Below are 21,034 nucleotides of genomic sequence, written 5' to 3' on the forward strand. Positions count from 1 at the left end.
TTAGTTCGATATCTCTGTGTGGAATTAGATTCTACTAATGGGCAAATACGCAATTGGCAGACCTTTTTGAAGTGAAACTTCTAATGCGACTTCCAACAAAGTTGCGTTAAACGTTTAACGCTTCCATACTAGAAAGAGACAGAGCGAGAGTGAATGTTGGGCACTCGAACGCATGCGCGTAGTATACCTGTTACAGGCCAGCGCGAGCGTTAGCAACGAGTAGCGTTGAATATTTAATGAAGTATTTAAAATATATATAATATAAATGTTGAGATGTCGCGTCTCTTATACACAGCATTCCCTATTCCAAGAGCAATCTAATTTAAGGATTAAAAATGAAGAAAACCACAATACTACACATCGAAAAAGAAGTTTCACTTCATTCACGTGCACCAACCAAGTTGCACGCGCACCGTTTTTTATCTTTGGGACTTTAGTGTCATATACCAAAGAGTCAAAACCACAGACACTAAAAATTAAACACAAAACCTCTTCTCACAATTCTATTATATATTTTATATGTACAACACTGCATACTTTTCATTATAATATACATGTTCATGTTTTCCTCGAAGCATTTTTATACAATAAACATACTATTATGTTACTTAGTCTAAAAACATTATTACACGTAGATTGCTTATTAATCTATGCAAATATATTAAAACTATGGAGGGTAGAAGTGAGGAGGAACATCTCAGTGTAATAAAAATGTCCGCGGAAAGGGAGCCTATTAAGGTGGCGCCATAGTAGCAAGTGGAAGGATTTTAAAAACAGTGCCAATAAACTATTAACGTAGGACGCTGTTTAAGCGTGTAAGAAGGAAAGAAACACGTCCTACGTAAATAGTAATAAAAATAAATACTTGAGTTTTAAATACTGTTTTTTTTTTAATACACAAGTCACGAAAAATATAAAAAATCTGCGTTTACTGCAAATGACGTTATGCGACAGAATTGCCATCTAAAGTTCTAATAATCAGCTAATAACGAATACACAAACCAATATAGCGTGTATTATTTCTCGATATCCCTTATTCTCTCTCGTTCAATCTTTCTCACTATAGCTCTCTCCCACCTCTCGTTCCATGGCACTGTGCGTGATACGACGTTCGCTCTGTCTCACTTTTTCTCTCGATCTTTCTCACTTGCTTGCTCCCTACTCTCACTCCATGGCTAGTTGCTTCATGCTACGTCGCCCTGTCTTACTCTCTCTCAATCGGTCTCGATCGCTCTCTCTTTTTCGACACTTCCGTTGCATACCTGTGTGACGTTACATCTGTAAAAATTTTACCCTCATGCGCCTAAAGAAGTTTCACTTCAAAATTTTCAATAAAGCACACTAGACTCTGTTTAAAACTGCTATATGCATACCATTTCCACTTCCTACACTAGCGCTATTTCGGTGAGTCTTCCAACAACAATTCGCTGTTTACAAGTGAACACTTCTTCAACTTGTCCTCTATATGAGAAGGTGTGGCTTACTTCTACCCTCCATAATTAAGCCTCATTCAATAAACTTAGAAACTCTGACTTTATATTTAAAATCTCCTTTTGCCATAATTTTTTTACACAGATATCTGTCATAAATTTTTTTTCTTATGGTTTACTTAAACTACACGCATTAAAACTATTGTTAAAGAGCCGCGAAATTTTAATTTTAATTTGAACTCTATTGACATTTGCGATAGAAAATAATCCAATACCAATTCCGAAACTGAGGAATTATTTGTTTTTTTTTCTGGTAGCCCCATAATATTTGTCATGTAGCTTAATTTAGCAAATTTAATATTTATATACTAATTTAAAAGGAAGAGCGGACGGTACAAGAGCACGCGAGTCTCCAATGCAATGGACCGACCAAATCGGGACCACAGTCCATGAAATGAGTAAAACAGAATGGCCTAGAGCGGAGAGAGATGGCGAACTGTCTCAGGACGCGTCAAACCCGAGCCCTCCAAGAGGACCAGGACGAATATTTTTACTGACCTGGCTTTATAGAGTAGGCTTTTATTTCGGAACAAGAAATAACATTTTAGGATTCTGAATGAAGATTTATTTACAATCTTTTTTCAATAGTTTATAATTTTTTTATGCTATTTTCAAATTGAATTGGTTGATGTTTTTCTAACACATTCATCACATTCATATTTTAGGCGACTTAATACTGAAATCAAGATGTTATCATTTTTCTCAATAAAAGCATCAAGGTCCGTGATGATTAATTACAAAGCACACGGCCTAGTGTTTTATAAAAACATCTAAACAACAAAACAACATTTTTAACTTAACACAGGAATTAAAAACTAAATAAATATATTAAATGGCTTGATGCCTGCATTCCCTAGCGTAAAAAAAAAAATGTACAACCTTTTTTTTATTACAATAAAACATTCTAGCTTAGTACAATTTAGAGCCAAATGACGTCACGGTGTTTACTTTTTTCATGAACTAGTAACCATATAATTCATTTTAGCCTACTTAAAAAATGCAGGGAGGTTCTCAATTCGACTGATTTCCTTTTTTATATTTAACCTCCGAACTTTTTTTCTGAGAAAACTAATTTTGATGGTTCGTTTTTTTTTTTTTTAAATTAGAAAGTTGATCCTTTTCTTTTCTCAGTTAAATTTCGAGTCGAAGTCGGTTTTCGGTTTTAACATTGACGTCACACCCCTCGATATACCGTTGAAAATACTTTTACTGTTTAGTCTCGCTTATAACATTTCGGACGTTACGAGCACTGCACAAGGAACGTGGTCGCGGAAGGCTGGGGTGCTGTTCGTCGAAATTATAATATTCTTTGCGAGCTACCCTCAAATAAAATAAAATAAAATCTTAAGTTCACTTTTGTTTTCAACGCTATCTTTATAAACTTAAACTTAATTTTTAATTATATCTGCAGCTTGTGAAAACCGAAGGAAATCCTTAAACTATTTCTGGCGAGTTTATAACAACAAAAAATGTAGGTATGTACATTTTCATATAGCCGAACATTCGAGAACGTTAAATAAAACATTCGACTTTAAAATCCACGTTGCCACTTAAACTGCCAACAATACAGCACTACTTACAAATTACACTGACGAAAAACAATAAAGTGAAAAGATAATCGAAATATCAATGTGACTCGATTGTTTCGCACCCTTTAACATCTACAACAATAAAAAAAAAAGTTATAACAGCAGCATGGCGGGAATTGCAATCTCGGAGATGGATAAAAACTTAATCAAATTTTAATCATATTTACAAGTACTCACTAATAACTTTACACGTGTAAATTCATGAAAGCTACTATTAATAAGTAATTTGAAAAGAAAGTAATATGTTAGAAACATGGGGGGCGCTGTCGCGCTGATGATAAATAAGAAATTGCAAAAATCTTATGACTACTGCAATCTGGTGTCGTAGAATTGAGGAGCTTCCAAGACAGTTATCGAGAGGTTCACGCAATATGCTGACACCCATGTTTCAAGTTTATTTATTTCTTAAAACACATATATTTTATCACACTCAAGCTGTCGATACAAAAAATAAAAAAGGGGATCGCTTGAGTTATGAATTGCGTATTAAAATTATTAAAGATAAAGAAAAAGTGTTAAAAGTAATTGAAAGGTAAAATTATGCCAGTAACTGTAGTGGCATCTGTCGTCAAATAGCAAAAACGCATATAGAAACAACTGGAACACGTCCTAAATGTTCTGTAACATTGTGGACAAAATCGAAGCGAATATAAATCTTGGCACAGACGACATGGATTGTAGGCGACAAATGATCACCTAGAGGAAGAGCAAAGACCAGCATGACCGTTAAGTCTACCCTTAATTGTCGTTATAATTAAATTGACTTTTAATTAGTGTTTCAATGAACAGTTTTAATTTTTCCTGAGCTCCAGCTCATAACAGTGACAAATTATAACAATACTTTATCTGTAGAACCACAAAATTAAATTATTGCATACTATTACTTCTTAAACTATACCTAAACAATGTTGTATCCTGTGTAATATTTTTTTAGGATAAAGGTAGCCTATGTCACTCTCCTGACCTAAAAGGAACATACGGAATTTGTTGACCGAAGATCTACCACATGATGTTAGGTAGACTTATAAATTCTACTTCACTACTGCTGAGGCAAGAATGGCCCTTTTATAGACATTACGTAGCTACGGGTATATGTACATATATTTAAACGTAATATGTATATAAGTCTCCGGTTCTCACGATACACTGAATCCTAGTTTAGAGCATGATGACAGTATGTGATTTATACCCGATTTATGTCTATTTATAGCTAATTGAATACAAATTTAATCAGTGGATTTAAAGTAATAATAGTAATACAATACTTGACTTGACATGATAGTTTGAAAAATTAAATCAATCAAATAGGTCCAGCCTTTCACAAGTGAAGCAGCATTATATGGCTACTCACATATACGGAATGATGTTTCTTACCCAAAGCATAATTGTATGATTATGAATACATAGATCCTCCAGTGACTAGACCCTTAGACACCTGAGAGAGTTAGAAAGTTTGGAAACAATGGCAGCTGCCAGTTTTGACATTTGTCACTATTACATTTGGTCTTTTAAAACAATTTCAATCCTCCTTATCAATTCACTTGTACACAAAAAAATGTAGGTCCCGAAACCTCATATCCCAAACACCGTGCACAATAATCACTTCGCACTAAAATTCGACAGGTACTTCTTGGACCACCACTTTATATCCATTCTGGGAAATGCACACTTTACCCCCGTCTTGATCTATCAAGTTATTAGGAATAAACACATTTTCACTTTCCGTCAGCTCCACTATCGGAGCAGGTATCTCGAAATCAATGTTATTCAAATAATCATCATCGTATGATATATTAAAATCATCAAACGCATTTTGTTCACTGTAGTTATGGAAGGGGGCCTCCGGGTTCGAGTTCTGGAATGGGTGTTCGGAGTGGTTGAGGCGGAGGCACTTGTGCGACCTCAAGAGTGAAGGCCAAACAAAGGTCTCCTCGCAGACATGGCAGTGAAGATTCTCGGAATTTTTGTGCTGTGATTCAATATGGCGATTCAAGCAGTAGTTTGTTGAGTAATACTTACCGCATATCTGAAATTTAATGAACAAATTCTTTAACGGACGTTTTTTAGAAATGTGATTTTGCACTAGACAATTGGCTCGATTTGATTTATTTAAATGAATCGTTAATTGTATGTTAATCAACAGTTTAGTATTGTATTAACTTAATATGACTAACTATTGGTAATCCTGAAATGATAACAATAGGCAGAAAACAAAAAATTAAGTAAAACTAGCATCATCGTCGTCATCAGCCCACAGATGTAGACGACATAGGCATCCATCAAGGTTCATCACAATGACTTGCACAGCTCATATTCAGCAGATTCTCTCGCCCTTTACTAAGTCGTCACACACAGCAGTTGGATTTCAAATGCCTTAAAAAAAGGCACGACTGAATCTCCAATTGTGAAAACACATAGATCAGCTTATTAAGCTACAAATGCTTTTAAAATTTAATAATAATTGTAATAACTTTGCACATTCGCTGATGCTCGCATTCGCAATAACTTATTTGTATTTTTAGCTTTTAAGAAGTGAAGAAAGCGACGAAATATCTTTTTTTTTTATAACCGGGTGAGCTGTGAAATCGTCCAAACTTCCAAGCAAAAAAAAAACTATGCTAAAAAGGGTGGCAACCTTTCTATAGAATATTAAAAAGCGACTACAAGTTTTACTGGTGGTAGGACATGTTGTGAGCACCCACAGATAAGCTAGAACCTTATTACCTATACCACCACTTGCCTATTTCTGATGTGAAGCAGTTATCCTCTTTGAAGGGTCAAAAAGGGGGCTCAAAACACATGTCTCAAGGCAGATTGCGTCCTTTAGTTGTTGACGTCTATGGGCTCCAGTAATAAATGAAAAATTAAAAAGCAACTTTTGTTTTCCAAGTCCTGAACTCACAGCTCCCTTCTTTTAAATGGATACCAGATGATGCATGACATTACATGAATTCTGTAACAGACTCCAAGACATGAGATCCATAGCTCTATTGTGATGGAGCACCTGATCCATTCAACAAATCAATGCAAGTGATTTGTGACAAAATATGCTAGAAGGTCATAATTCACCTGAAAAGTAAAATATTATATACTATACTGAGCTACGATAAATCGAGAAGCTTACTCACAGGACATTGATGTTTTGATACTATCGTTTTTTTACTTTTCGGATCTACTATAGCTTTCTTAATTTCACCGGTAACAATATCAAACTTTTTACAATTAAAGCTCATGTAGTTTGGAAATGGGTCTATTGCTAATTTCTCTAAAACCACTTTAGGATTAAAGCGTTCCGGTATTACGTCATTGACTTTGTAAGTCGTTTTCAACTTTGGCTTCTTATTCACTAGCACACTCTGAAGTTGCACCTGCGTGTTGTCAGAAGTCTTCAGGAAATGAGTCCATTTGTGCTGTAGCATATCGGTCTCTGTGCTGAACTTCCTCATGCATTGATCGCAAAAGTAGAAGTCTCGGTAGCCCGTCATAGCTCGATTACTCAAATCCGGTAACAGCTGTGTATGTTTCTCTATTAACCTTTTATCTACAGAGCTTTCGTCGCAGAACCTACACAAGTACAGTCTTTCGGTGCCTATATTGAGTATTTTGTATAATGTCCGGGGGCGTCTACCGGAATGCAAGAATTTTAAATGGTGGGCAATTGCACATTTCGTATCAAACTGTTCTTTACACACATCGCAAACATAACACAGCCTTAGGTGTTCGAGACTGTGATCTTTGAGGTCCATGTACCGGAAATATGATTCGTTGCATATTCTGCATTGGTGTTTCTTTTGTATGCGACAAGCTTTATGTCTGTGCTGAAGATATTTCAGTTTACTTGAAAAGAGAAGTCCACAAACATCACAGTGCAGTTTGATGTGAACTTTAAAAAACACCCGATCTACAAATTTCTTGTTACAGTAATTACATATATAGCATTTACGCTTTTTGTGGTGTAATTTAGAGTGGGCCTTCAACGATTTGTACTCTTTGAATATTTTAGGGCATTTTCTGCATTTATGATATTCTTTCACTTCGTGAACTATAACGTGGTCGGAGAACGAGACGCGTTTCTTTGGCCTCTCGTATACGATCATGTGCTTTTTGTCTTGATGTTTCAGCAATTTCTTCTCGGTTGGATATGATTTTTCGCAAATGTTGCATTTTACCGCCATTTTCGGATCAACCATTTCGTTTTCCGTGTCGGAGCTGGACGTGTCGTCGACCTGTTTCGTATTTTCTCGTGTCGCGTTCCTAAATAACAGAAAATCCTCTCGCTGCAACAACACACAGCACAAACTCGTTATTCTTTTTTCGTGTAGCTTTTTAACGTTATTGCCGTCAGATTTTACTTTGTTCATACGTTTTAAGTATAATTCTATGTCGTTTCTAGCCACCAGTACGATGGGAACCTTTTCGAAGCCCCTAAAACCTGGGCCAGGCGGGAAAAAATCATTAGACTCACGAGCGAAACTTTCATTGGACTTCGAGCCGATATCGAGTGCTGTTGGCGTTTCGACGCACTCAAATGAATCTCCATCACTGTTTATAGACATGGAACGATGAAATAAAAGGAGAAAAAGAAAAAACGAAAATAAAATACTATTAAAAATTAACAAAACGAACGTCAACAATACCTAGGACTCTGTCTGTCATACTAATGGGAACCATAGATAATACAGATGAGAACGACAGGACATTACTTACTGCTTTGGTTGTCAAAATGACATTTTTCGACTAACGAGGTAATTCTTTCTTCTTCTTCTTCTTCTGAGTCGGCCGCTTCATTGCTGAAGGTCGTGTCTAATTTGAAATGTTGACCACTCGATACACAAGACGTGGGGAAGCGTCTTCATGTCGTCGGCAGTCTTTAAGGCTTCGGTTATTGGCAAGCCGGTGAAGATAATTATTATATCAGATCAGCGTGTAGGTGAGCGTCCGCGTGATCTTCTCCTGCCAACCTGACCAACTACCATCAGCTCTAAGTTATTGGGGTCTCTACGAGTGATATGAAGTACGCGAGAATACGTTGGAAGCAGATAGCGGAGAGGAGAGCCTTGTGGCAATACCGAGCTCGTTCAGAATGGACAAGTTGGTCGGACATGCCATCCATGGAATAAGCAACATCCACCTGCCAACACCATATTACTATGATCCTCTATCTGAATACTCTACTTTTATTTTTTATTTTATTTTTAATAGGCGGAGCTCTCTTAGTATTTTATAAGTACCATGTAATTAAATGTCCAAGTCTCAGCAGCGTAAATAAAAATGAAATAGACGACAAGTCTAATTTTAGCGACATTAGATTCCCCCATATTTTTTTTAGTCTGTCCATGGCTGACCTTAAGAGAAAGTGAGAAAAAATTATAGATGCTATCGAAATGTGGTGCTGGAGAAGGCTTGGCTTTGGCCCTGGCATTGCTGACGTCTATAGGCGACGGTAACCACTCACCATCAGGTGGGTAGTCAGGTGCTCGTTTGCCTACAAAGGTAATAAAAATAATAATATATATACACGGGGTTCAGAACGAATCAGTCAATTGTACAGGAACTAGGCATCAAGCAACCTCTATCCTCCGACATTCAGGGCACTTCAGGGTCGCTTTCTTCGGACAAAGACCACGCGGCAGATTGCTGTTACGATGGACCGACCAAATAAAGGTAGCTCTATACAGTTTTATCAACGAATGCACAAGACAGACCACGGCACTAGTAAAGCCATCTTATATTACTTTAAGATGATTTTGAAAGAATGAAAAAGGAAGAAAGCCTTTCTGTTTTGTATTTAGATTTTTTATGATAAGGTATTTTAAACATCACAGATATTGTTCTCAACTTTCTCGTTGATCAAAATTCAATAAACACCTCTGTGAGCAAGTGCAGTAGGAAATTGGTGGAAGAAGTCTGCTCTTGACGGGTAAAATGTGGTAGCGCAGAACTTCAATAAAAATTTTCATTTTCATTCATGGTACACTAATGCAAATTAATTGTATTCCAAGACTAAATTTATAGGCAGTTTTATTTGTTTTAGATTCGAATTTCGTCTAGTTCAATTTAAGCCCATTATGTCATTACTGAATGTTCAGTAGTATTTTTCAACAAATTTAAGTGGATAAGCTATAAAAAAAATCGATAGATAGCAAAATTAATTTTATTTATACGCAATGTTATGAGTACATTCAGAACTTTTTTCCGTTTTGTTCATGTAAATTCAAAAAGTAACGATGATGTATCAAGCCTACAAAAACTGTCAACTGTCAATGTCAAAGTCATTCAGTTATACTATAAAGTGAGTTTGGTGCGCACGAAAACTGCGAGAGAAACATCAAATAAACTCAATAAACACGCACGCTATTAATAAACCTCGGACGTTATAGCGGCCTTGTGGAGCCATGTTTCCGCCGACGCGCTTAAGGAGTTGCCTCCCAGTCATGAATCAAATGTACAAACCGCGGTTACGTCCACACAGGCCCTTCAGACAAACGAGCACAATTCAAACAAAGAGTTTTAATACGAACGCCAATAATAAAACGAAATGGTTAAATTTCCGCGCGATATTCACTAGATGGATGCCTCTAGGGAGTGTTATGTACGTAGGTTGGTGTTACATTCGCGCTAGCATAGATTATGAAGTTTCAAAAGTCGAGATTAAATTTTACGAAATGTTCCCCTTCCGGGTGACCAGTCGATTGTGGGGGAAAATGGCGGCCTGCGAAATCCCGGTGTCCCTCCGCAGCTTCGTCTACGGCACGTACATAAGAATGTTCAGCGTGAACCTAAATGATGCAGCAGTCACCGACCTGAAATACTACAAAAGCTTATCAGCGTTCTTCACCAGGCCGCTCAGGGATGGCGCGAGATACATATCAGCAGCGCCCTGCGTATCGCCCTGTGACGGAGTAGTCTTGAACTGTGGCCCAGCTGATACCGATAAGATTGAACAGGTAAAAGGTGTGACATACAGCCTTGAGGAATTCCTCGGTGAAAACAAATGGCTAAAAAGGAAAGATGAGAGCTATTACAACTCCTTACTAAAGAATAAAGAGAATATATTACATCAGTGCATAATATATTTAGCGCCCGGGGATTATCACCGCTTTCATGCTCCTTGTGATTGGACTGCTACATTCAGGAGACATTTCTCAGGGAAATTGCTCTCTGTAAATCCTTGGTTGGCGAAACTAATACCTGGATTGTTCACTGTCAACGAAAGAGCTGTGTACGTCGGAGAATGGGAGTATGGCTTCTTCAGCATGACAGCCGTCGGAGCGACAAATGTGGGATCTATAGAAATATTCAAAGATCCAGAATTAAGAACGAACACTAAAGGTAAACGGAATCGTGTGAACGAACTCGAATTAGGGCAGGTATGCATGAGCAAAGGTGAACTCTTCGGTCAGTTCAATATGGGAAGTACTATCATACTGCTCTTTGAGGCCCCAAAGGACTTCAAATTTGATATGGCTGCTGGAGATAAAGTATTAGTTGGACAATCATTAACGAAAGTAACCAGACAAATGACGAGATGACCTAGTTTTATAGACTTAGTTCATTTGGGGCAGTGTGCACTGATTTTTATCATGATAACACTATTGCTGTGAAATTATTTTGAGGCTTTATACTTGATTGTATCCCTGTGCTTAGTTGATCTCTAGAAGAAAAAAAGGATATTATCCATAAAAATAATAATTTTATCACCATAAATCTGTTTAACAGAACTTACATTTAGTATATATGATGAAATAAATGCATTTATTTATGTTTGATTATTTGTTTTGATTTACAAGAACAAAACACAAACATGCTTAGTAAATTTTTGTAATTTAAAAAAAAAACTCACATGTCTGATTTATTTGACACATTTTATATTTTGTCACAGATAAAAAAATAATAGATTTTTCAAAAAATATTACAATACTGGGAGAGATTTTCAGTGTCCTAAATAGTTCCTATGTTATTTTTTTTTTTTATTGCTTTGATGGATGGACGAGCTCACAGCCCACCTGATGTTAAGTGGTTACTGGAGCCCATAGACATCTACAACGTAAATGCGCCACCCACCTCGAGATATGTTCTAAGGTCTCACTATAGTTACAACGGCTACCCCACCCTTCGAACCGAAACGCATTACTGCTTCACGGCGGAAATAGGCGGGGTGGTGGTACCTACCCGTGCGGACTCCCAAGAGGTCCTACCACCAGTGAAGGTGAGAGTTGAGGGTGAGAGAGACTTCACAAGCCCTAATCCAGCTCCTCGGAGAAGTCAGGGGTTTCAATGACCAGAAACCAAGTATATAAGCCAATCCACCCCACCTATGTGTCCATACTGGCACAGTGATTAAGTTACATGAGCGGCTTGGCTGTGCCTTTGGCGTCGGGCCTGACATCCACGCCCGACGGTAATAGGTCTGTCTGCCTGCGAAGTCATAATTTGGCAGGCTAAGTAAACTTTTTAAACAAGAAACTAAGAGAAATTTAGTCTAAGATTTCGGAGTTCAAAAATTAGATCAACTTTTTAGAATGTTGTTTATGTTTGAATGCCATGGCATGTGAAATGTTTATTTAAGTTCATTTATCAATTTGTACTATGAATCACAAGCTAACAATGTGTTTACTTTAATCACAATGCACAGGATATGACTAGAGTTAAACGCAATTCGCGTTTTTTTCCTTTATACAGCTAGGTAATATAATGTATATTTATTAAAATTACTCAGACGAGGTTTTTCATCCACCTCTAGACCATTTGAATCTTTGATGGCTTCGAGGAGATCATGATTCTTGACAAAAGGATTCATGACTTTGCATTTGGACGACCATACTTCGTGTTTGGAAGATATTTTACGTCTGTTGTCATAGCTCTTTTTTATTTTTATTGCCTAGATTGGTGGACGAGCTCACAACCCACCTGGTGTTAAGTGGTTACCGGAGCCCATAGACATCTACAACGTAAATGCGTCACCCACCTTGAAATATAAGTGAAACATAAAATATAAGTTCTAAGGTCTCACAGTATAGTTACAACGGCTGCCGCACCCTTCAAACCGAGACGCATTACTGCTTCACGGCAGAAGTAGGCAGGATGGTCTACCCGCGCGGACTCACAAGAGGTCCTGCCAGCAGTAATTACGCAAATTTTAATTTTTGCGGGTTTGATTTTTATTACACGATGTTATTCCTTCACCGTGGAAGTCAATCGTGAACGTTTATCAAGTACGTATTTCATTAAAAAAATTGGTACCCGTCTGCGGGATTCGAACACCGTTGCATAGGTAGATACGAATGCACCGGACGTCTTATCCTCTAAGCCACGATGACTTCAAAATTGGCTATATTTTTGTATAAACGTCAGAGAACAACGATGAATTTTATTCGCAAATGGTTCCCAACCGTCTGTTGTGACGTCATTTAACTCTTGACCGAAATTCGTCCGTCGATTAACCTTTTAATTGGGGAACAGCAAAGGAACTAATTTGAAATGACGCTGTGTGAATTTGTTTAAAGTTTTTTTACTGAAAGATTACTGAATTACTTATGTTATTACAAAAACTTTAACATGACTTTCGATATCTTCTTCAAATCTGTTGTTTGGATTCAGAAATTATGTTCACTGGTAAAAATAGTTAATATTTTAAAATTGCGTTACATACAAAAAGTATTTAAATATATTTTCCTGGTGATTTATTTACCTCTTTGATTTATTTCGCTTAAATACGCGGCATTTAGCTTTGTAATTAAAGGTCCTTTTTATTTGGTATCAGCATCAACAATTTGATCTTTTTAATCTTAAATTAAAAATATCAAACTGTTGTTTGATAAATTAAAAATGGAATATCTTCCTAATGGACATGCGACGCGTAGAGAGGAAATGCATGTGACTAAGAGATGTATGGAAATGGTAGTGCAATTTAGAGGGGGAAGAGGTTGACCGAAGAAGATATGAATTAAGTGTGTGAAAGACGATATGAGAGAGAGAGAAGTGAGTGTTGAGATGACGGCTGATAGAAGAGAATTGAATAACAAAATTCGATGCTCCCCACAATTATAATTAGACAATGCAATCTCTGCAATTATAATTAGACAATAATAATTTAATATTAAAACAATTATAAAATAAGACCACGCTATATTTATAAAAATTAACAAAAGCAAAACATTAACTGGCCTCTTCACACTCATAAGCTAGACCGCGCGAGAGAGAGATGGGCAGACTTTTCATGTTGCGCATGCAGTGCGACGTCACGCTGCGCGCTTATTCACAAACACTACACCAGCGCAACGTGTGAATGTGTTGAACGCGAGCTACATGGTAGGCGGAGTGTTAGGTTTTATTTTCGTTACGGAATTTCTTGATTATGTCGCCGCGCTCAAAGCCCGCGATAAAAGCTATGCAAAAAACAGGTAAGGCGGATTTAAATCAGCACCACAAATAAAACACGAGTTTTTTTTCTCATTTCTTTAATGACTACCAACGCACTCTCGGCCTATACTCGTCGCTAATAGCCATCCGCTTGATGCTCTCGTATCCGAGGATGATGCTGAATGAGAAACACGCCGACTGCACCAGCCTCGCGGACAGGCCCTTTGCGTACAGCCCGAACAGACCTTCCTCCGCCCAGAGCTGCTTGAACACCTGCTTCATCGTGCCGACGCCTTCCACCTGGAAATGTTTGAGGTCATGGAAGGTCTGATGGCAGTCATGCCGTGTGTTTTTTTTTGTTTTTTTTGTTATTGCTTAGTTGCATGGACGAACTCACAGCCCACCTAGTGTTAAGTGGTTACTGGAGCCCATAGACATTTACAACGCAAGTACACCACCCACCTTAAAAATATAAGTTCTAAGGTCTCAGTACAGTTACTGTCTGTACTGTACAGTATAGGTCTGGTGGCGGCAATGTCGTATGTGGAACTAGTCCCCCTCAAAACGGAAGACCTGACTGCATCGCAATAGAAACGATAGCGGCTTGTAAATGTTCTCTTTTATACCTACTAACATGTTAATGACGTCATCGATCCTTGACGCACGGGCGCGACTCGTCAACTCAATTGGACGTCTCGAAATCGACGTAAATTACGTTCAAACATTCCGTCACATAAATATATAGATACGGGTCTCCGATTGGATATTGTCTGTGCTTCACAAGTCACATAGACGCCGTCAAAAGACTTGTCTCACTAAAGTTCATTAACCCGCGCTCTAACCGGAGGGTAGTTGCAACGTCACACAAGGTCGTTGACTTCGTCACCAAATTAAACATTGTGTGCTTAGGGCGAGTTTTTTTTTATTTCTCGATGGCGTAAGACTTAACTCAAGTATGGAGTCGGAACAGCGCCCCTAGCGGCAAACGAAGGCAAACTTTTCAACTGCATACAAATATGAGTTAACTTTTACGCTATCGAGAACGTTAAAAAACTCGCACTAAGCACACTTTTCATTGCCAACAGGCGAAAACAAAAAGTACCATTTTTTGGTCTATTTGTTTACATATTATTTTCTTATTTAGTAATTATTAGGACTAATGTTAACCCTTCGACTGCCGTGTAGGTCACCGGTGCCCTACGCGGCGCACTGAAGTAATTATGTCGATTTATGTTTACTAAGGCGCCTGGATTGACTAACATTGCCCCTTCTTTTGTTTGTTAATGTAAGTTTTAGTCTTTAAAGTCTCTTGAAAATAGATTCATTCTCAGTATCGTTCGGATTTGTCTCTCCCAGAGTCTACTAGATATTCCGGCACTTTAGTAAGAAGATTGTCATCTGGTTTGAGCCCCGTGAGCTCACCTACTGATTCTGCGAATCTAGAATCTTAATCTTAATAAAAAATAAGGCTACCTGCAATCTCGCCCTCACAATGTCCAGGGGATTGGTCAGTATCGTTGTGGTGAAGCCTCCAAGAGTGCCGGCCACGCATTGTATTAGCAGATGCGACACCCATACGGGGGATATCTTCAAAAGTTCATCTGAAAAATTCATGGAATTCATATGCGAGGGGTGAAAAGATTGTTTGGTTAAGCGACATTTCTGCAACTTTACTGAAGAGCTTAAGTTTAAAATTTGGAAAATATAATTGGTGTAAACTTAATTGAAGTTCAATAATAAGCATCGAACTGTTGACGCTGATACCAAATAAAATGGACCTTTAATTACAAAGATAAATGTCGCGTGTTAAACAAAACAAAATAGCCATAAATCAAGTACCCTGTTTTACCAAACAACCCGACAAAAGTATTGTGACATCCCCGATTTGGCCCTATTCCCCCCAATCTACGGTACTGCGAGACCACTAGTATAGGAGTGGGCCCGCAACCTGCTCACCCTGGTACGCCGTGTACAGAGCCCACCACAGCGCCGAGTTGGGCACGTAGGCCGCCAGGGACGCCGTGTAACCCCTGTAGTAGCCCAGCGGCCCGTGCTGCCGGTACACCCTCACCGCCACCTCCCGGGCTAAGGCCGCCTTCGATCTGCGCTTATCTAAATCTATGCCCAGGGGATTTATCGTCTGAAATAAATACATTTAAATATATATCGCGCAAAGTTACTTACTATTAAGTCAACTATGATTAGATAAAGTTAACTGTTTCCTTAATATTAATATTGTTGGATAACTATTGTAAGTCCAACGCATGTCAACAATAATAATTGTTTAAAGACGGCATTCAGGAAAATTAATGAACAAACTACTTATACTGTAAATGTACTGTAAATACGAGTGCCTATTGTCGCACGAAACATTATGGCTCGAGCAGTCGAACGGAACGGAGCTCTCTGTTGTTATCGCTGTACACTTGAAATGTAATAAATGGAATTCATTGGAAAATTAAGTCTTAATTATTGTCAGTATGAAAGTCAATGACAACAATGAATAGAGTGGCGTCATTAGTCGCTGACGTCATCAGCGATGGTGACGTCATCGTTTTAAAAACACCATGGAACCACCCGTCACATACACTTAAAAAATAAGCCAATTTCTGTCGAGCAACTGTCATATACTTGTAATTCTTTTGTCTGTAGATCTTGTAGGTTGTATGATGCTAAGTTATCTAATGCTGACATCTTTTGCTTGTAACTTGTAGCATATAAAAAAGTTATTTTAAAATATTTATAAGGTGATATAGTCCGATGAGTATTATAGTTTTATAGTGTAAGTTGATGTACAAAATAAAAATGTGCGTATTGTGCTTTGCTTTAGTTTTTTGTAATTTAAATTTCTAAATTTCTCTTATCTGTTCACTTTCTACTTATATGTGATTTTGATTGTGGAAACATATCTGGTTATTGTTTTAGCTATATTCTTTAAATTATTATATGTTTGTATTGTACTGTTTGTTTCCCAAATAAATAAATAAATACTGCACAATCCGTGTCATGTCCTTAACCCTGAGGCTCGTTGAGCGTATACTCACGGTGCTCACGCCGCCGGTCCTACCCTTCACCAGGCCTAGCACCATCAGGTGCTGGCTCAGCACGTCAAACGGCACTATTATCGTCTGCCCGACGATGGAAGCGCATCCGCCGCCGATGAACGACTGAAAAGCGTGCGGAATCCGAAGTGATGTGACGTCTCAAGCCAAATAGACTCTCACTGGTCGATATATACATATCAAGCGTCGATATAATGTATATATTGACGCTTGAAAGGCAAACGTGACTAAGCGACATTGCGTGAACTTTATAGTAGAATAATTTAAATTTGAAATACCTGAAAAAAATTCTATTTTAACGAATCTAGCTGTAGGCTTGAAATGATTTTAATAGACCTAAAAATATATTTTTTTGCGCATCGAATATGGTTATTGCCTATCATTTATGTACAAAGCAGTTATTGTCGCTTAGTCACGTTTGCCTTTCAAGCGTCGATATATTATATATACTAGCTTTTGTCCGCGACTTCGTCCGCGTGGAATAGTTCACAAATAAAACTGTATTTTAGAACAAATTTGGTTAGCATAAAAAACGTTGTCGTGAGCCAACCTTAACATATAGACATATGCTGTCGCGGACTTTTTTTTAGATATTTTACAGAGGAACAATTCTGTCATACATTATTTTAGTGAAACTTTAACTGTTTCTGCAGCGCACGCAGCGGAAGCTCTCAAAAGGGAAAAAAATCCGATTTTTAAATATTCTCTATTGGTGCTCCGCTTGTTTTGGTCGTAGCGTGATGTTATATAGCCTATAACCTTCCTCAATAAATGTGCTATCTAACACTGAAAGAATTTTTCAAATCGGACCAGTAGTTCCTGAGATTAGCGCGTTCAAACAAACTCTTCAGCTTTATAATATTAGTATAGATATATTTTTTAAATTTATGCCCTGGTTACGAGACCTTTGAGCCAAAAGTGTTCTAGTAATGTATTCTGTCATATAGAGGGGTCCTATACGCTGGTCCTATCAAATTAAGATGATATTAGACTCCACTTTAACGGTAAGCTACAAAAAAAAGATATACAAAATTTATAATTACCTACCTTCCATTTTGGGCTAATGTCATATTTTCCTAATTCAAATCTCACTCCTTCGTACGTAGATATATAGAAGACGCCAGAAATTATCTGAAACTGTTGGAGAAAACTGTTTAGAGAATATATGAAATGAATATGCGGGTAGTTTTTTTCCGAACGAACAAAATTCGACCGTACGCCTCAAGACATAGAGATTCGTTGATTGATATTTGCAGTTAACATTTTCGTTATTATTATTTTTCTAACCCTTATCCCACCATGGAGGGTCGGCGTACCCTCTTTATCCATTAAGACATTTTTTTTCATGGCATATCCTCCCTCACACTCAACATCCAAGTCTTTTTAAAAAGCATTTTCCTCTTCCCCACTTTCATACATTCTTAACAACACTAAAGCTTCTTACAAAAGAAAAAAAAACCATCGATAAAATCAAATAGACGCGAAGCTGGTAGCCGCTAGTCACAAAGGTACACCAGCAGCCATAGTCCAAACTAGATCATCATCATTCTCCTGCCCTTCTCCCAGTCATCTGAGGTCGGCGCAACATGTTTTCTTCTTCCATACTACTCTATCTTATACCATTTCTTCGCTCACTCCCTTCTTAAACATATTGTCTTTAATGCAATCCATCCATTTTATCTTCAGTCTACCTCTTCCACTTTTATAGTTATAACTCTCTTACCAAGTTGACTGTCATTTCGTCTCATCACATGTCCATACCATCTCAACTTCTCTGTCACAGGTGCCACTTTCAGACTTCCTTTAACATTACACACAGTCCAAACTATATCACAAATAGTTATAACTGTTACTTACACTAGACAGCCAGAAACCCCTATAGAGACCAGACACACCTTCGCTGGCGTATATCTTCGTGAAAGCATCTGTGACGCCTTTATAAGCCTCTCTCCTCCTTTGCACTTGTATCTGTGTCTTTATCAATGTAAGCGGATATAGGGCGCAACGTACTGGAAGCGACAATGTGATTTCATTAATGATAAATCCTTATATATATATTTTTTTTTTTATTGCTTAGATGGGTGGACTAGCTCACAGCCCACCTGGTGTTAGGTGGTTACTGGAGCCCATAGACATCTACGACGTAAGTGCGCCACCCACCTTGAGATAGTATAGTTGTTAAATTCATTTTAGTCGCCTCCCTGACTACAGAAAAGTGGTAAGTTTTAACCTAAGTTTACTTAGAAACTTATTTATATATTACCTGTAAAACTGCTCATGGTATATAATGGGAAAAATTTGCTTTTATCCATCATGCTCCACTCTATAGTGGTAATCAATTGAGGGGGTGGAGTTTCAACCATGGTGGCGGCCATCTTGGATTTTCCTTTTGTCTTTTCTACTTTTTCCTCTTCCCATAAGCTTAGCAACATTAACTTATCTTGTCGATTAATTTTAATAATACAAACGTCTTTGGTAACTATTTTTTTAAAAAAAAATTATTTTGTCAAATAAATAAACTTTTTAATTTGTATCTAATACAAATAAAATATTAAAATTTAAATTGGAATTATTGATTTAACAGTTTTTATATGGATACTAGAACTTCAAAACTAATGGTTTTTATTTGTTTTTCTTAAAAAATTTAGAGTCGATCTCGACTATGTTATCATGAAGTGAACAATAGTGTTGTGGTTGTGTTCGATTGGTACTTCCATTGTGTTTTTTTTTTCAATCAAATAGATCTGGCAAAGAGTACCTGAAAAACAAAACAATACAATGTCCCAACTCTGCTCTTGTCCTCTACAAAACAGAAACTTAAAACTATGACCTAAAGGTCTTAGTTACCAGGTCATTAAATCCCTTAAAGAGAAACTTAAAACTCATGTCTCAGGGTTGGCAGCATGTACGTTTTTGATGACTATGAGCTCGAGTAACCATTTAACATACAGTGGATCGTGAACTCCTCCACCTGTCTGGGCCACAAAAAAAACAGATGACGGTTTCTTGTTAGCCAGACTTCATCCTCAGTGTCTTATTGTGCCAATATTCAGTTCATCATGTAATCCTTCAGAGATCATATTACCAAGTTAGATAACTTCAGGTCTATTAATGAGTATTTCTACTGCCGGCACATAGTATCAGGAATGCCAAAAGGTCGATATTGCAATAGTGTCTATTTCGGCCCCAAAGTAAATATATGCTGATACCAACTGCCCAGTATTTAATACTCATAATAAAAATTATTTATAACGTAAAACTTTTATTTAATTTATAGGAAATTTTAGTTTTAAATATTACATATAATAGAGAAATTGATAACAAAACACTTGTTGTCAATAACTATGTACTTCTCTGTTTCATTGTAGGAATTATTCGTGAGCATTTAAGAATTGTTAAGATTGTCTATATGATAATTTAATCTATTTGAATCATACTATTTAGATAAAAATAATTTTTGTGGTTAGATTTCTTTTATATTGATAATCTATGTGTACTCTATTTAAGTGATTCCGAGGCAGTTTACAATCTAATCCTATTGTCTTTTATTACATAATTTAATAAATAAGTGAAAGAATTTTGAACAAAAAAAGATTTAAGAGGTTGGTATTATGTAGCTACAAGTTTGCTGCAAATGTCGGAATGCAAAAGTAATATTATAGTATCAATTTTCTTTATAAATTAAGATTAGACAGTTAAATTAGTTATTTAAAAAAAAAACTAAATTTATGGGTATGTCGTATTCCAACAAAAATCCAGATGATCGACAGTTAACTATGTATTATGCTTCTCACTTAACATTGGTCAATTGTCTTAAAAGAGAAACTGAATAAAATAAGAGATATGCTATAGATTTTTGAAGGTTTTGATGAAATTTATTTTAACACAATAGAATCCTTTGCAAAACACTTCTACAAAAAAAGGTTTACTCACTCGATAAATAATAAAATGTTCATGATGTTATCACAGAAACCTTCACTGATTACACTATGAACGTTATTGAAGCTTTTATGTAATAATTTACTTATGTTTTAGTTTATTACACTATGGAAAAATAGTTCGAATGGTCCTTCACAGCTGTCAGGTGATTGGACGTCCATATTGATTTTAAATTAAATTAGTAAATTTTTTCGGTTGCAAAGACGTTAGACGTTATGTTCCGTTTTGTACAAAGTCTTCATACCTAAACAGACAAATGCAATTATATATTTTTTGCTATATTGTTGATAATACAGCGTTCATTTGGGAAAAAAATATTCAATTAAAACGTTTTTTTCATTTCTTAATTTGATACCTAATAAAGTAGGCTTTTGAAACACGACAAAAAAAAATTTAAGGGAAAAGACAAGTTTCACTGAGTTAATGCAATAACGTGTCAATTAATTTTGTAAAACAATTATTAGTATACCCAAAGCAATACGAACTATAAAACGAATCATATACTTAATAAGTAGTAAGCGTGATATGCATTAAAGGTCAACAAACTTCACGTTTTGAAATACAAATAAAAACGTTTTAAAAAATAAAACAT

At 36.8% G+C, this 21,034-nt stretch overlaps 3 protein-coding genes and 1 long non-coding RNA gene across 5 annotated transcripts; 2 read left to right on the plus strand and 2 right to left on the minus strand.

Moving 5' to 3' along the window:
* Positions 1–489: 489 nt before the first annotated feature.
* On the minus strand, positions 490–7,759 carry LOC101735986 (zinc finger protein 62). Of its 2 annotated transcripts, XM_062670952.1 has the most exons (3): positions 7,545–7,748; positions 6,208–7,356; positions 490–5,105 (listed from the first exon to the last, which is right to left on the minus strand). In XM_062670952.1, exons 1-3 carry the CDS (start codon positions 7,617–7,619, stop codon positions 4,689–4,691), a joined length of 1,641 nt encoding a protein of 546 aa, XP_062526936.1. In that variant the 5' UTR covers positions 7,620–7,748; the 3' UTR covers positions 490–4,688. The 2 variants fall into 2 exon arrangements, with proteins under 2 accessions (XP_062526936.1, XP_004922209.2); XM_004922152.5 differs by having other exon boundaries at positions 6,208–7,759.
* LOC110385620 (uncharacterized) lies at positions 4,578–5,954 on the plus strand. The gene is made up of 2 exons (XR_002430862.3): positions 4,578–4,702; positions 4,906–5,954. It is a non-coding gene; the product is annotated as an uncharacterized LOC110385620 (long non-coding RNA).
* Positions 7,760–7,812: 53 nt separating the features above from the next.
* LOC101736119 (phosphatidylserine decarboxylase proenzyme, mitochondrial) lies at positions 7,813–10,848 on the plus strand. Its single transcript, XM_004922153.5, has one exon. The coding sequence runs from the start codon at positions 9,475–9,477 to the stop codon at positions 10,609–10,611; it is 1,137 nt and encodes a 378-aa protein (XP_004922210.1). The 5' UTR covers positions 7,813–9,474; the 3' UTR covers positions 10,612–10,848.
* A 2,258-nt stretch (positions 10,849–13,106) lies between these two features.
* Positions 13,107–20,998, minus strand: LOC101736254 (solute carrier family 25 member 44). The gene is made up of 8 exons (XM_004922154.5): positions 20,437–20,998; positions 18,767–19,261; positions 18,361–18,512; positions 17,551–17,640; positions 16,486–16,608; positions 15,398–15,581; positions 14,915–15,042; positions 13,107–13,741 (listed from the first exon to the last, which is right to left on the minus strand). Exons 2-8 carry the CDS (start codon positions 18,933–18,935, stop codon positions 13,547–13,549), a joined length of 1,041 nt encoding a protein of 346 aa, XP_004922211.3. The 5' UTR covers positions 18,936–19,261; positions 20,437–20,998; the 3' UTR covers positions 13,107–13,546.
* Positions 20,999–21,034: the final 36 nt, after the last annotated feature.

This window comes from Bombyx mori, chromosome 11, assembly GCF_030269925.1.
Source record: "Bombyx mori chromosome 11, ASM3026992v2".
Taxonomy (NCBI): domain Eukaryota; kingdom Metazoa; phylum Arthropoda; class Insecta; order Lepidoptera; family Bombycidae; genus Bombyx; species Bombyx mori.